General features: G+C 44.7%; 1 protein-coding gene across 1 annotated transcript in view; it reads right to left on the reverse strand.

Annotated features, from left to right (window-relative positions):
- The window catches only part of MYO3B (myosin IIIB), a 399,378-nt gene that overhangs the window by 111,392 nt on the left and 272,678 nt on the right, over positions 1-15,308 (reverse strand). The window contains exons 28-30 of the mRNA XM_073806955.1: positions 14,653-14,815; positions 13,239-13,319; positions 325-426 (exon numbers count right to left, since the gene is read on the reverse strand). Of these exons, the coding sequence (XP_073663056.1) occupies positions 325-426; positions 13,239-13,319; positions 14,653-14,815 (346 nt within the window). The remainder of the gene's footprint in view (positions 1-324; positions 427-13,238; positions 13,320-14,652; positions 14,816-15,308) is intronic.

The raw sequence follows: 15,308 nt of genomic DNA on the forward strand, positions 1-15,308 counted from the left end.
CTGCTCTAAGAGGATGGGTGGAAAGGAGACAGCTGGTACAGAGAGCTGCAACTAGACCAGTTTCCCCAGTGAACAGGTAACTGGGCACCCAGGACAGCTGTGGAGGGAGGGCTTGAGCTTATCTCTGTCTATTCTCTCCCCTTCTGTGAAATCACCTTGCAGAGTCCCCTGCAAGGCTGCCCCTGAATTTAATCAGCTGTCACCTGTAGGAAAAAAAGAATGCCCGACAGAGAGTCCATATCAGGTGATCATTTCCAGCTCTGGAATCTTCTTTGGAGTGTCCACAAATACAGGACACCCATCCCAAACCTCTAAGGACCTCACCTTTGTGGTCGCCGGGCTCACTGCAGTCTTGAACCTGGGCAGTTCCCCTGGCGCCCCCTGCAACGGTGGGGTGTAGATCACAGCTTTGGTCTGAAGGGCTCCCTGTGGAATGAAACAAAACAGAATCTTCTCTAGGTTATGCCCTACACCTAGACGAATTACCAAAGTGGGAGATACAGTGTGGCTAGGGAAACCCACACTTCTCTTATGGTTTGAGGCTCTGAGGTGATGAATCTCACCCATGGGTTTAGTGTTACTTTGAAGATTTAATACAGTGTGGTTGTGAAAGGGCACAACTATAGGGAACAGGAGAATTAGTAACTGTCTTGGCTGGACTCCCTACTAGCTTGGAGACATTGGGTAGGTTGGGTAACCTCTCTGTCTCACTGATTGCGTTAGTCAAATAGGGAGCTGGGAGACAAACAGAGGTCATGCGTGTACTAGGCCAGGGCTCCTGGTTTGACAACTGGATGGCTTTCCTGTTGCCTTTCAGTTTCCACCTGAGAGTAAAAAGAGAGACAGGTCTCCTACTTCCCTCCAAACATCTGCTCTAGGGCAGGCCTCTTTTGTCATGCTGTCCTGTTCACTGACCTTTGTGGGTCAATGGTCAATTACTCTGCCATGGAAAAAACAGGCTACACACAATTCTTAGTCGAGGAATGTCACCACTGCAGCTTTTCATCATCCAGTTTAGCTTACTTCGCGTTGATGAACACCTAAATACTTCTCTACCAAGACAGCTGATGGCTTGGGTGTAAAGGTGCTAAAGGGATGTTCCCGGCTGTCCCATGTCTTCTTCCATGCTCCACGACCCTCAAGGTCACAATGGGTTGAAGATGTCCCAACATCTCAGACCACCTCAAGTATCTGGAGAGACCAGGTCCTTTCCAACTGGATCCCTTGGCTTTAGAAGAAACCATCCTGCCAGCGGGGCCTCCTCTCCACAGAGGAGACCGTCTTCGGGCTCTTCCCTTAGGCATCAACCTAACTCTGTCCCGTCTCCCTTCTCCCTGGCCTGTGATCTAGACCCTGTTTTCTCTCTCGTCTGCACCTCCTCCTAACTCTGGCTGTTTCCAGTTCTGCTGACAGTGCTTCTAGATATGCCATATTAGAATATTTGGGATCTCTGATCCTTCTCCTTTTTTATTTCCTCAGATGTGGTTTTTTTCATGCGTCTCTCTCCCTCTTTCTGGATGGCTCTCCTGCTTCAAGCATTGCTCTCCCACCCAGCCATATCTCTCCATTCCTTTAAGGAGGCCCAGTAAACATTCCCGTGTTAACTAATGCCGGCTAACTCAGACTATACTTAAGGAGGCACACACAGTCCCTACCCTCATGGAGCTTGCATTCTGACACAGAGAGTGAGAATAAAAAGAGATATCTACCTGGAACCTCAGCATGTGTGACCTTACTTGGAAATAGGGTCTGTGCAGATGTAATTAGTTTAAAACGAGGCCCTACTGGATTAAGGTGGGTCTTAAATCCAGCGATTAGTATCCTTATAAGAAGGACACGTGAAGACACAGAAAGACACGGGGAGAATGCATGTGACAACAGAAGCTGAGAGTGAAGTGATGGGCCTAACAAGCCAAGGGATGCCAAGGATTGCTAGGACCCAGAAGGAGCTAGGAGAGGGCTATGGAAAGGCTTCTCCCTCAGAGCCTCCAGTGGAAACCAATCTCAGTGACACCTTGATTCTGGGTTTCTAGTCTCCTGAACTGTGAGAGAATAAATTTCCATTGTTTTAAACTACAAAGTTTGTGGTAATCTGTAGCCCTAGGAAACTACAATAATATGAGAAGGGGGAGCTGATGGATGTTAAGGGTTTAACTAGAAGAAAGAGGAGAAAAAGATCAGGTATGTGCATTCAGCTTGAACTGGCTAGCAAGGCGGGGATGGGGTGGTGGGAGAAAAACTAGGAACAGGAGCTAGGGAAATGGTCATTATTTGCATTTAACAAACACAAATGTATGAATTATGATGTTCCATCCATTGTCCTAAGCCCTTTATAAAAATTAACTCATTTAATCCTCATAGGAACTGTAAAAGACAGAGACCACTATTATTCCCATTTTACAGCTGAGGAAACTGAGGCACAGGGAGGTTAAATGATTTTCCCAAGAAAGTCACACACAGCTAGAGAATGGCAGACTCAGGGTTCAAACCTAAGCAGTTTTGCCCTAAAGTCTGAATTCCTAAATATTACAGGGTACAGCCCATTTATTTAAACATTTAAAAATGATTAACCTCCACTGTCCTATTTTTTAGTTTACAAATGGAAATAAAATTCAGACTATTTCATTCACATGCCTGGGCCTTTAAGGGTCCCACAGATTAGCCGCTGCAGAAGGAGGCTCTGGCCTCGTGTTTGATGACCCACCCAGAGGACAGACTCAGGCATTATTTCCAGCAGGGATGCTGGGTAGGTTTCCTGGTTGGTGATCTAGGCTGGGTAAGCTTTCCTGCCTTCACCACGGACCTGGCAAAGGTGCCCACTGTACCTGGCAGAGAGGGCGCATAAAGATGAGGCACAGAAGCCCAGCCTTCCCCTCCTCACCACTGCGGGCCAATGGCGCGAGGACCCTGTGGCTTCTGGCTGGAGTGACGGCTGGTCAGCAGCCATCTTATCAGAATTTAAAGAGGCCAACTTGTTGGAGGTCCAACAGGCAAATGCCACCAAAAGCAGCACAAAGTCGAATTCTTAAAGAATAGAATCTCATTGACACTTTTTTTCCCCCACTACAGCTGCATCAGAAACCCTGGCCTCCATTTCCACCACACAAAACAAGTCTAGTAATTTTAGGCCTACGAGAGCATTTTCCACTTTGATTCTTCACTACTTAATTCCAGTTATTATTCTGGTCAAACTTTGACAGAGTTCAAAGAAAGTCTTGTCTGGGAACTGCTTTCTCTAACTTGGAGGCTAAGGAGGGAGGCTTTCCCTCACCCTAGAGGTCAGTTTCTTGCCTATCCTGGAGCATCACTGAGGAATTTCTCTTCCATTCCAGCTTCTAGGGACTGCCTCTCTCTTCTCTCCCAACTCCCAGCAGCCTCAGGTTGGATTCATTTCTTATAATTTATGCTCTGCCTGTTTCCAAAAAGGACTTGCGGGGGGAGCGTCATAGATCATTTGCTCCTGTGGCTGTGTTAGTTGGCTCTATCTTAGTACTCCTCTCAAGCCTGTGGTAGGCGTGTTGGTCTTGGTTCCATCTGAGACTGTCCCCCCTTGTTAAAAAGTGTATTTTTAGAGCAGTTTTAGGTTCACAGCAAAATTGAGGGGAAAGTACAGAGATCTCCTGTAACCCTCTGTCCCCATACATACACAGTCTCCCCATCATCAACATCCCCCATCAAGTGTACATTTGTTACGATTGATGAACCTACACTGACACATCATAAGGTCCCATAATTACCCAGATTGCACAGTTTACATTACAGCTCGCTCCTGGTGCTGTACATTCTATGAGTTTGGACAGAAGTATAATGACATGTGTCCATCATTATGGTACCACACAGAGTATTTTCACTGCCCTAAAAATCCTCTGTGTTCCGCCTATTCATCCCTTCCCACAGCTCCTCACCCCCTGACAACTACTGGTCTTTTTACTGTCTCCATAGTTTTGCCTTTTCCAGAATGTCATACGGTTGGGATCATACAGTATGTATCATTTTCAGGTTGGCTTCTTTCACTTAGTAATATGCATTTAAGATTACTTCGTCTTTTGTGGCTTGATAGCTCACTTTTTTTCAGTGCTGGAAACTATCCCGTCGTATGGATGTGCCACGGTTTATCCATTCGCCTACAGAAGGACATCTTGGTCGCTTCCAAGTTTTGGCACTTAAGAGTAAAGCTGCCTGAATCTGTGCAGGTTTCTGTGTGGACACGAGTTTTCAACTCCTTTGGGAAAACACCAAGAAGAACGATTACTGGATCATACAGTAAGAGCATGTTTTGTTTTATAAGAAACCGCCACACTCTCTTCCAAAGTGGCTGCACCATTTTGCATTCCCACCAGCAATGAGTGAGAGTTCCTATTGCTCCACATTCTCACCAGCATTTGGTGCTGTCGGTGTTCCAGATTTTGGCTATTCTAGCAGGTAAACAGTGGTATCTCACCAATGTTTTAATTTGTATTTCCCTGATGATGTATGATGTGGAGCATCAGACTGTCTTCCTCTCTTCTGAAGGGAAAAAAAGCCAACATTTTTATGTTGTTTTTGTGACCACCCCCAAAGCATCCAGCAGAGTGTTCTTTATAGACAGGATGTTCAGAATGTTTGGGGGGAAGGACAGCAGATCGGGAGTCAGGCCGTCTGAATTGCGGGAGGTTTCTTAGCCACAGTCTGTAAAATGGGATAAAACCGCTAACCTACCTCTCAGGGTTACTATGATAATTACAGGAATAAGGTTAGTGGCAGTCCTTTGCATGAATGTATGAATTGTAAATTGCCATGCAAAAAGTATAAGATGTTATAAAAATAAGCATTTCTATTGGTTAATCAAGAAGGAAACAACTCTTACCTCTAGGATCATTCTGGCTTCTTATAAAACAAAGTTATTTACTTTCCTCTAAATTTTTCTTAAAAAGACAAATTTCTGAAAGTTTATAGTAGCTTTATTCATAATCGCAGGAACTGGAAACAAGTGTCCTTTAGCTGGTAAATGGACACAACTGTGGTACATCCACAGACCAGAATTCAGCTCAGCAATGAAAAAGAACAAACTACTGATAAATGTAACAACACTGATGACTCTCAAAAGCATTATGATAAGTGAAAGAAGCCAGACTCAAGTATCTACATACTGGATGACTCCATTTATATGACATTTTGGAACATGTAAAATTACAGGGACAGGAAAACCATTAGTGGTCACCAGAAGCTGGGGGTGGGGAAGGGATGGACGACAGAAGGGGCACGAGAGAACTTTTGGAAACGTTCCTTTTCTTGATTGTGGAGGGGGTTACCTGACTATATGTGTTCACCCAATTTTATCAAACTGAGTTTTACTCTGTATAAATGATACCTCAGTAAATCTGACTTGCAAAAAGTCACCATAATTTTTAAAAAATAAAAGGATAAGTCCTCCTTATCCTCAAACTGGATTGTTCCTGGACAGCAGGATGCAATTGCTTCTAACCCACGAGGAGGAGAGTCTGGTGAGGAAAGCCTTGCTGTTGACGAGGGACCCTTCACAATCGTTTGCATCACTGACCATAGCTGGTTTTGACACTAAGCACTTGGCTCAAAGTCTGTGAAATTAGCAGGCTCTGGTCGCTTGTACATCTCACCCGTCACAACTTTATTGATGAGAATGGCTACCAGCTGTCACCTCTGCCTCTGCCTCTGTGCTGGGTGATTCAGACTTCATGGCCACAGCAAATCAAGCCGTGATCCTGCAATGGCTCTTCATGTTGGGGTTTGAACTCTTGGCCAAATGGCTGTCGCTCAGTTGTTATGTTGCCAATCACCCGTCACTGTGGGTTAAATGTGACAGGCTCACCAACATCTTCCAACTCTTCAGACATCTGAAAGGCGACTTGCTTTCCACGCCAGCAAATCTGGGTGATATTTAACTCCTGGATTTTAGAATTTCTGACTTCTGGAAGGAGGTGAGGAGGAGACTTGTTATTTTACAGAACAAGTTGCAGAAGGGCCTCAAACCCCTGAGTGGGAAAAATGATGTCAGGAGCACACCACCTAAGTCGGAACAATTTTGAGGTCACTGAAAAATGTATCCACACAAATGAACCAAGCTCTCAGCGTGATGGAGAGTAGCTCTTGATAAAAACAAAACCACCTGAAATCTTTCACATGCTATTGTTGTATTTTAATTTTTCCCTGTCAGATAAGCAAGACATAGGATTTGGAAAATTCTCTCTTTTATAAAGGCTTTATTGTAACTGTATTTGAGATTTGACAGGTACTATTTTTTTCTTCTCCAAAAGTGAGAGAAATAGTTTCATCTTTTTGAAGTTATAACATTATTATTCTAATCATAGAAGAGTATTTCACAGACAATTTTTTCCCCCCTCAAGTTAAGTTCATACTTAGGAAGGGGGAACAGAGAGGAAACTAACACTTACTGAATATCTGCCACGTGCCGGGTCCCATGCAGGATGCTTTGTGTATATTATCTGCTATCATCTTCACAACAGTCCTGAGAATTAGACCTTAACGAGCCTCACTTTATAGCTAAGGAAACTAAGGCTCAGAAGTTAAGTAATTGCCCCCAAACCATATGACAAATGGTGGTATAGCCAGGATTTGAAGTCAGTAGTTCTGACTCCAAAGTCCACATGCTTAGGATGGTATATAAAACTCTCCCCAAAGTTCTGACTGGTACTCTATGTCCATGTGCCATATCCAAGATGGAAACCATCTAGTAGGGCATGTTCTACTAGGAAGAGCATCGGGTAAAGACTCAGAAGAGGGCTCTGATACCAGTCATTAGGCTCACGTAACACATAAGGGGAGACAACTTATGCAGACTCTCTGTGCTTCTGTTTCATCTATTTAGGGGGAAACAAAATCTGCCTTTGTACACACAGGAGTCTTTTGAGGAAAAAAGCCTGATAATTCTTGCCATAGCACAGTTAATTTTTCCCCTGAATGTTTCTTTACTGTAACTTGGATAGAGCCCAGTAACTAATAAGGGTTAGAAAACGTGATACCACATTTTATGATTCTATGTGAAAAAACATGAAAAGACATAAAGGCAACTCGAGTGTGTTTTTGACACCATTATTAATCAATTATTACCGATCATAAAGTTGTTGCTTCACTCAATGTTGAGGTGGTAAGGATACCATTTTGGGCACTGCCTTTTTGCAGCCAGATTCTAGAGCTCTACATGAGGTCCATAAAGGAGGAAGCGATCCCAAACTGAAGAGGTTCTATCCATGGGCTTGCTCTGAAATTTAATCTTGAGGCCTGGGGTGCCAACTGCTGCGCCAAAGTTTCATCTTGAGCATTTCCATGCCATGTCAGTATGATATTGGGCACAAGTGGACGTCAAACCCACTTTGGCTTTGCAGCTTCTTCTCTGTGCATTAGATGAATAGTACCCTGCCCTCTGGGTGTTTAATTCTAACATAGGCAATACTTTGATTCCATAGCAAAGGACATGCCTTTGTATCACAGGTTATTTCATGGCAAGAATTCTACTGTTTGTGCCCCTTGAGGTTTGGCAGATCCCATTTCTCAACAGAAACCTTGAAGATATGGCCAGGCCTCCTCTCCGCTATAAACCACTTTCTTGAAGCCATGCTTCCGGGGCTCTCTGTATGTCCTGACCCTGCTCACAGACAAGGCACATTTCCCCAAAGTAAATCACAATGCTTGTCCCCCCAAACACTTTCCCCTCCAAAACGTTATGCCTGTGGTTGTCAGACACCAGCCACAGACCTTTATCTACAGAGAGTCAGAGAAAGCCAGACAGTGCAAGTGGACTCAGCAGGACCCTTGTGTAAGCCTGAAGGGCACCCTGCCTTTGGTTAAGCAGAGCTTTAGAAGACAGTGGAGCTAGTGTGAGTTGACAGTTCACCTCAAGCTCAGATGCTCCAGTTAATTCTTTCCCCTAGATGCTGCTTTACTGTTGTGTGGAAATGGCCTAAAACACCAGAAAAGGATAGGCAGCTGGCTCCTGCCAAGAAGGGTTATATTTTTTTGTGCAAAATGACCAGGAATCTTTCTAAGAGATAGAAACAGAGTGAGTAAAGAAACACTGGAATAGAGGTAGAATGACAAATAGAGATGCATAAAGGAGTGACAAAGGGCAGCTTGTTTTCCTTCTGTCTGTTCAAAGTGGACTTTTCTCTCGATGGTACATTCGCTTGACTCTCCTCTACTGTTTGGCTTGTGATCAACAACCTGCTTATGCACAGATTCGACAGACTGAAAAATACCTACCTAATTATCTTCACCTTCAAGAAGCATGGGCCATTCTCAGCGGATATCCTCAGCTATATTTTATAATGATTTTGACTCTTTGGCGTTTTACACAACTCCCTTCCATTGAACGTTGACATAATATAGAGGACCTGATTATACAAACAGCATCCATTTGAGGGAGAGAATGCTTTTTAGGCCTCTGTACTGAAGATGGAAAATTTGAGGCCCCAAATGAAATCCTATTGCTCATCTTGGTAGTAGCTCCAACATAAAGGAGGTAATTAAACAGTAGTTGAAAAAGTGAATGAAAGAAAGAAATTTCCGAATTTAAAATATAGTTGTCCTGCGCACCTAGGGGTATTTCTGGAAATCTCGTTCTAGGAAATTATTGTAACCACCTAGTCATTGCCAACCCACCAACAATGCTAAAGGAACCAGCCTTTCAAAGTTAGAAAAGACCAGGAGGAGGCCTTACCCTGAGCGAGATTGAAAAGTTCAGGCAGTTTTAAACACTAAAAACTTGGTTCCAACGTGAGGTAGGGGTCGGGTTTCTATAAGAAGTTAACCTGGAGGAGGGGCAGAGCCTGTCTGGATTCTCTGCTTGCTTTCCTCTCTGGAAGCTGCATTTAAAGCAACTCTCATTGGCTGGAGTCACATGATGCGCTGCCCAGAGGTTCCAGCTGCAGCTGGTTTAAAACGCCTGCTCACAGGCTCAAGGAAGAGGCCCCCTCAGCCTCCGCACGGTTGAGGCTGCCGCTCCAAAAAGCACTCCCCCCAAAGGGCATCAGAGGGACAAACGGCCATAGATTTTAGTGCTGTTATCTCCTGGAGGACCGAGGAGGGGAGTAAGTAGGAAGCTGACCAGAGGACAGAGAGAAAGAGAAAATGACAATTTCCACAGCACTGAAGCAATTAGATGAAAAAGTGCTATCAACCAATGGGTTCTTCCTGCTCCAGGGGTGGCTGCGGGGGACAGGCGGGAAGGGAGGCTGGAAAAGCCAGCTCCTCCTGGAAACACTCTTTGCAGTTCCTTCCCAGCCTCTAGGGCTCCACTGTCACCTACTTGAGGCTCTTCCCCTGTGACATGGGGAGCCCAGCACTTTGCTCTCGCTTAAAAAAAGATTTTGAATTAGAGGGGCAATTTTTTTTTAAATTGTGCTTTCAAAAACTTAAAAGACTGAGACACTGTAGATATTTTTTTAAATTCCCTGCAGGTTGTTTGTTTTGATAGTATTTACTGAGGAAGGTATGCAATTTTAGTTGACAAAATCTAGTTATATCCACTTTCTGAAACTTAAGAATTCATTTAAAAAATAATAGATTAGTTAGATGACTAATAAGGACCTACTGTATAGCACAGAGAACTCTACTCAATACTGTCGAATGACCTATATGGGAAAAGAATCTAAAAAAGAGTGGATATATGTATATGTATAACCGATTCACTTTGCTGTACACCTGAAACTGACACAACATTGTAAATCAACTGTACTCCAATAAAAATTAAAAAAAATAAACACCAGAAACTCGAAAAAAAAACAGATTAGTGATGGGATGACATACAACTATTAGTTTTTACTTAGAATACCCCATGTATCTGAACACTAATAGGTGCTCAATTATTTTTCTGATTAAAAAAGTACATTTTTTTAATTCTTTGGTGTTTAAAGGAGTGTGTTTTCCTATGGTAAGAGCCTATTATCAGCATTAATCAATAATAAAAACACAATAAAGCATGCCACTTCTCACCAAGGTGACATTCAAAGTGGTTTCCCTCCCCGCCAAAAAAAGAAACTGATAAAGGATACTTTTGCCCAGATCCCCAGCTAGCTCTCTCCCTGCGACCCCACATCTCACAAAGGCCCTTTATTGCCGGCATAATGTTCTGTGCACAGGAAACGTGTGCGCATGTGCCAGGCGTGTTTTTCCGTTTGTTTTCTCTTCCAGCATTGCTCCCTGGCTGGTAAACAGTTTTGGGCCCACAGAGATCTCGAGACCACCAGCTCATGTATTTGAAAGGCATCTGTTTATTTTGAAAATGCAAATGTGGCCTACCTCAAAGACTGACAGGCAAGAAAAGACCCACGGAGCAAAGGGAGAGGTTTCCAATCTGGAGCCCTGTCCCTCCCTGTATCACACCCAGATCACTAGCTGTCAGAACCACTTAACAAGCTCCAGGAATCTGAGTGAAGGGCCCACGATTCAAATGAGAAGGCTCATCTCTCCCAAGACTAGCTAGGCGGATCGTTCCTCACCTGCTTCAAAGTACTGATGAGGTCACTTCCAAAAGGACCCTGGGCCTTTGAGACGGCGGCTCCTAGGCCGAGGACTGCCTGGAGGAGGGCCCGTAACAGGGACACCAGCCTCCTAACAACAGCAGCCCGGTCCTGGGGACGGATTCCTGGAGAAAGCCCGGGAAGGTTAATACCTCGACTTTGATCTCTGTCAAGGCATACCAGCAAGAATTAATTTACATTTCAGATGAAAAAGGTTGACAGCATGAAAAGGCATCTTGTTTCTGGTATGTGAATGTGCCGTAATAGATCGGGAATTCTGAAAGGAAGTTCTGAGGAAGCTAAAGGGATAAGCCGCGCGGCTGCTTTTATTGGGAAGGAGATGAAAGGAAAACAAATTTCAATATGTGCTGCTCTGTAGCAACATGTAGGCCAAATGCTTCCTAAATTTCAAGGGCTGTTCTTTTAAAACTATATAACATAGCTCAGCAACACGATTAAAAAAAAAAAAAAGACTATCGGCCAGAACTTGAAATATAAACAAACACATAGCACAGAATCTAAATTTCAAATGAAATGATTTGTTGAAAAAAATAATAAATTACAGAATAACCTTAGAAAATATCCAGAAACGGTTACGTTATGATAACATCCCTAAGCCACTTCTGCAGGCTTCAAAAGTAAGAGCACCCCTATGTTTGGGGCTTTTTCTACTTGAAATGTCTTAGTGGCACGAAGAAGAGCTTGGAATGAGAGGATTATGCTTTGGGAAGAGCACACCCCGAAACGGAGACTTTGGAATGAGTTGCTTTGCTTTTTAGATCAACACATTGCCTTTGACTCTAAAGATAAGGAAAACATTCTCAAGTAAAAGTAAACTGCCCATAAAATTGCAAATGTTGTTACCCTATCTAAGTATCTTTACCACTAACACTGAACCAGCACCTCAGTTCCTGTCCATGGTGTTGGCTGAAGGGCAAAGTGACGCTGCCTGCTTTTGCTCTGGCTGCCACACTCTCCTGCCAAGAGGGCAAGGTGGCGTGAGTACCACCCTCAATGACTACATGCCCGCTTAAGCCCCTGCGGACTCAGAAGCTCCCGATGCCACTTGATAAGCAGGAACGATGGCTGCCAGGCTAAGAAGGGGGGTGCTTGCAAGGCTAAACGAAAAAAAGAAACAACAAGAGGGAGCTCCTTAAAGAAATGTGTTCTCTGTGGTCCCATGAAACAAAAGTACCCTCCCATGGTACCTATCCCATAGGTGCTGCAGTGAAGAGATGAAATCCTGACTGTCCTGATGTGATGAGGCTGCCCACTCGTCTGTTCTTATGCAGTGTTCACTTGGCAATAACAGAGTGCGAACAGGGAGCTCTCTAAAGACGATTTTCAGAGAGAGAAAATTTGATTACGATCCCACACACTTTATTTATGATCAGTGGCTCAACAATACATAAGCTCAAAGTTTGTATCTGGAAATGTATGTTGGGCTTTGGGCCAAACGGCAAGATCAGTCCAGCATCCTCTCTTAATGGGGGGGGCAGGGGTGGGGAGTACTGTGTGTGTGTGTGTGTGTGTGTGTGTGTGTGTGTGTGCTGGGCAGTGGGGAGGTAGAGAAAAAAATGCACTTTGAGTTGTCCTTCTTAAGCTGCAACTAGAATTGCACCCTTCTTCCTGATGCTTTGAAGTTGTAGAGCTTAGAATCCCTAGGGGATGGTGTTAAAAGTTACACATTTGGATTTAAATGACACCCCTTCCTCCCAGATATTTTGGTTTTGAATGAAGTCGTCAGGTCTTTACCGGGCCAGAGAGTTCTGAGGAGTGTCCCTGGAGCCAGGCTCTGGGCAGGGACCTCCTCGAAAAGGTTGCAGCTGTTTTATTTAAACGTTTGCTTCATGCGTGGCAGTATCTGAAACCCTCTCCGTCTCCCTGCTGCTGAGTCCACTGGACTGGCCACTTCTCTCTCATTCTGTCTCCGATTTCTTGTGCTCTAGGAGCTCCTGGTGTGCTCTGTGGGTGTTTCTTCCAGAGCCTCAATTAGTCACATGCAGCTCCGAATGACAGAGGGAGCCGGGCCTCGCAGCCACCGTGGGTACTGCCATTTGCAGAAGAGCAGAATGACCTGGGAGCCAGGCACCAGAGCTCGAGGTGCTCAGGCAGCCACAAGCTGAGCCACAGTGCCCTCACCCTGTAGGGCCCAAAGGACTGCCTTAGCCACATACAGGTCTGGGTGTGGGAAACAGTTAGCCAGGAAAGTCCCTGAGCTGTTCCTATCTCTGTGATACCAAGAGACTGATCAAGCATATAATCAGAGAATTCCAAGGTTGGAAGACGCCTTTTAGACCTTTTTAGCCAATGCTCTTTCACAGACGAGGGATGGGTGACTCCAAGAGGGAAAGGGATTTGTTCAGTTGGCAGTATGCAAAGTGGAATCTATCCAAACTGCCTGTGAACGAATTCTCGCTCTGTCACTGACTAGCTATATGATCATGGACAAATTACTTCACTTCTCTGTGCCTCATTTTCCCTCTCTTGTATCCCATAAACTTTGGAATACAAGGGTACCTACTTGGAGCATCCTTAGCCAAGTACGGCATGCAGCCAATTCTCACAATTATCACATGGGGGGGGTGTGTGCATCAGAACAAGCACTAGAACCCTCCCTCACTAGAACTCTTGACTCCTATTCCAGTGCTCCTGAATTATTAACATTTCAGCTTTTTGAAACTCATATGAACTTAATCACAGAATATTTCCAAGTGGACACTATGAAAATGATGTTTTAATTACCTGCTTGAATATGAACAGCAGACTCTCTCCTTCTGTTGCTTATTTTCTTAAATTTCCTCCGAGCATCATATCCTCTCCAGGCTAAAAATATAAAACCATGTGCTAGGAATGACATTAATTTAAGAATGTGCCAGAGAATTGATATAAGCTGTTTTCCCTCCAATCTATTACCCCTCTCCTCCTCCCTCCTACTTTCTCACTGAACAAAATAAGCAGAGCTACGTGAGTGATGGTGGGGAAGAGGGGCCTCTCTGTACTCTCAGCTTGGCCTCCGAGATGCTTCTTGATAAGGAGTTATTTTGGTTCAGGCAGTGAGTTTCCAGAACCCTCTGGATTCCACTTATGAATCACTTGGGACCCCTATCTAGGTGAGGTGGGTCCCTGTCATTCCAATCCATGGAGGAAGCTCTGTCTTCAGGACTTGGGGGGTGGGAGAGGACTGGAATAGCCCAACCCACTCCATATTTTTTATTGGGAGGAAGGAATAAACATGAAAGTTGAAGGAGAGAAAAATAAATAATAATGATTAGTAGCATCACAGTTACATTTGGTGAGGGAGGACTATGTGCAGAACTGTGCTCAGGGAGGGAATGCATGTGATAGGAAGGGAAAAGGCACGGGAAATGGATGCAGAAACGAAGAGAAAGGAAAAGGGAACCTGGGGGCAGGGGGTGGGGTGTTAAGTTCTTCAGACAGAGAACCAGGGCACTGAGCTGCTACCAGGAGCATGACCAGCTCTCCTTTTTGTTCTCGCCCTGAGCACCACAGCTCTCCAGTCGCTGAGTGAGGTCATGAAGTCCGGAAGGGACATTATGATGCTGGGTCATGAGAACACAAAGGAATTCATCTACTGTGTTCAAGACCTGGGGCTTTCACAACCACTCGAGATAGCACAGGAACTCAAATGCTGTTTGTAGCACAAATGACACACGTGTCTGTAAAGAGGCACTGACTGGGCTGGGCGTATGACAGAGCCTAGTGATTTGTTCCCTTGGTTTACAAGCTCTGTCTGGGGTAGAAAAGCCTCATGGACGTGGCAGTAGCAATTCTGATGTTGAAAACCTGGTAATGGACCTGAAGTGTATATGATGCGGTTAATCTGGGAGCTGAGGCACACGTCTGTGTGATTTGGGTATTACATCCATCCACTGCTACCGCCTCTATCTTGCCTCAGGTAGGGATGGCTTGTTTGCTTACCTGGAGGTTAGGGACCATGGTGGTCTTGCTCACGGCTATATCCCCAGGACCTAGCACAAGGTTTGGCCTGCAGTAGATACTCGATAAATATTTGCTGAAGCCAGGAAGAAAGGAAAGAAGAAGGAAGGAACGGAGGGAGAAGAAGGAACCACCGAGAAGAGCAATAGGAGAGTGGCCTCAAGTACTTAATGAAATGCCAAGTTTCAGGACCGTTTACCTGACTGGATGGCGACGGCCCCCTTCTCTCTCTTCTCTCTGACTCTTTTGTATCTCCTGGCTCCAAGCCACCCCTTGACATAGGCCTGCAGCACAGCCACTCTGCCTATGACTTCCCGCAGTAGCAAATTTAACTGCTCAACATGGTAATACTTGAGAAAAACCTGAAATGAGACATCAGTTTTAGCATTACGTGTGGGCTCCCAAACAGAAATTCACTCTGCTCCAACATATTCTTAATGTAAATATTAAAAGCATCATCTAAATAAAGTTTACAGTGACTTGATTTATGCTAACATTACTGACTTCTTGGAAGCAAATACAATTCCCCTTCTAAGGTTGAGCCTATGTGGGACTATTGATATAAACAGACGATGAAGTTAAGAGGGTTTTGGGAGATCCTAAATGTTCTCCAGGCCAGCCTCAGTTTTGCCATGAGTTCCATTTTCTCAACTTGATCTCTTTCTCCACAGCTCTGATGGAGGTGCTAACCAACAAACCTGACCCTCGGCCAACAGAGGGATTGGGGCCTGGATGACCCACAGTGATCTAATTACTTCTGCTGAGGGGCAGCAGTGTTGCCATCCACACTCAGGCGAAGGCTGGCTTTGTAGGGCAATTCAGAACGGACCATAAAAACCTGGGAGTCTGCAGGGA

The sequence above is a fragment of the Tursiops truncatus genome, chromosome 7 (genome assembly GCF_011762595.2).
Source record: "Tursiops truncatus isolate mTurTru1 chromosome 7, mTurTru1.mat.Y, whole genome shotgun sequence".
NCBI classification, from domain to species: domain Eukaryota; kingdom Metazoa; phylum Chordata; class Mammalia; order Artiodactyla; family Delphinidae; genus Tursiops; species Tursiops truncatus.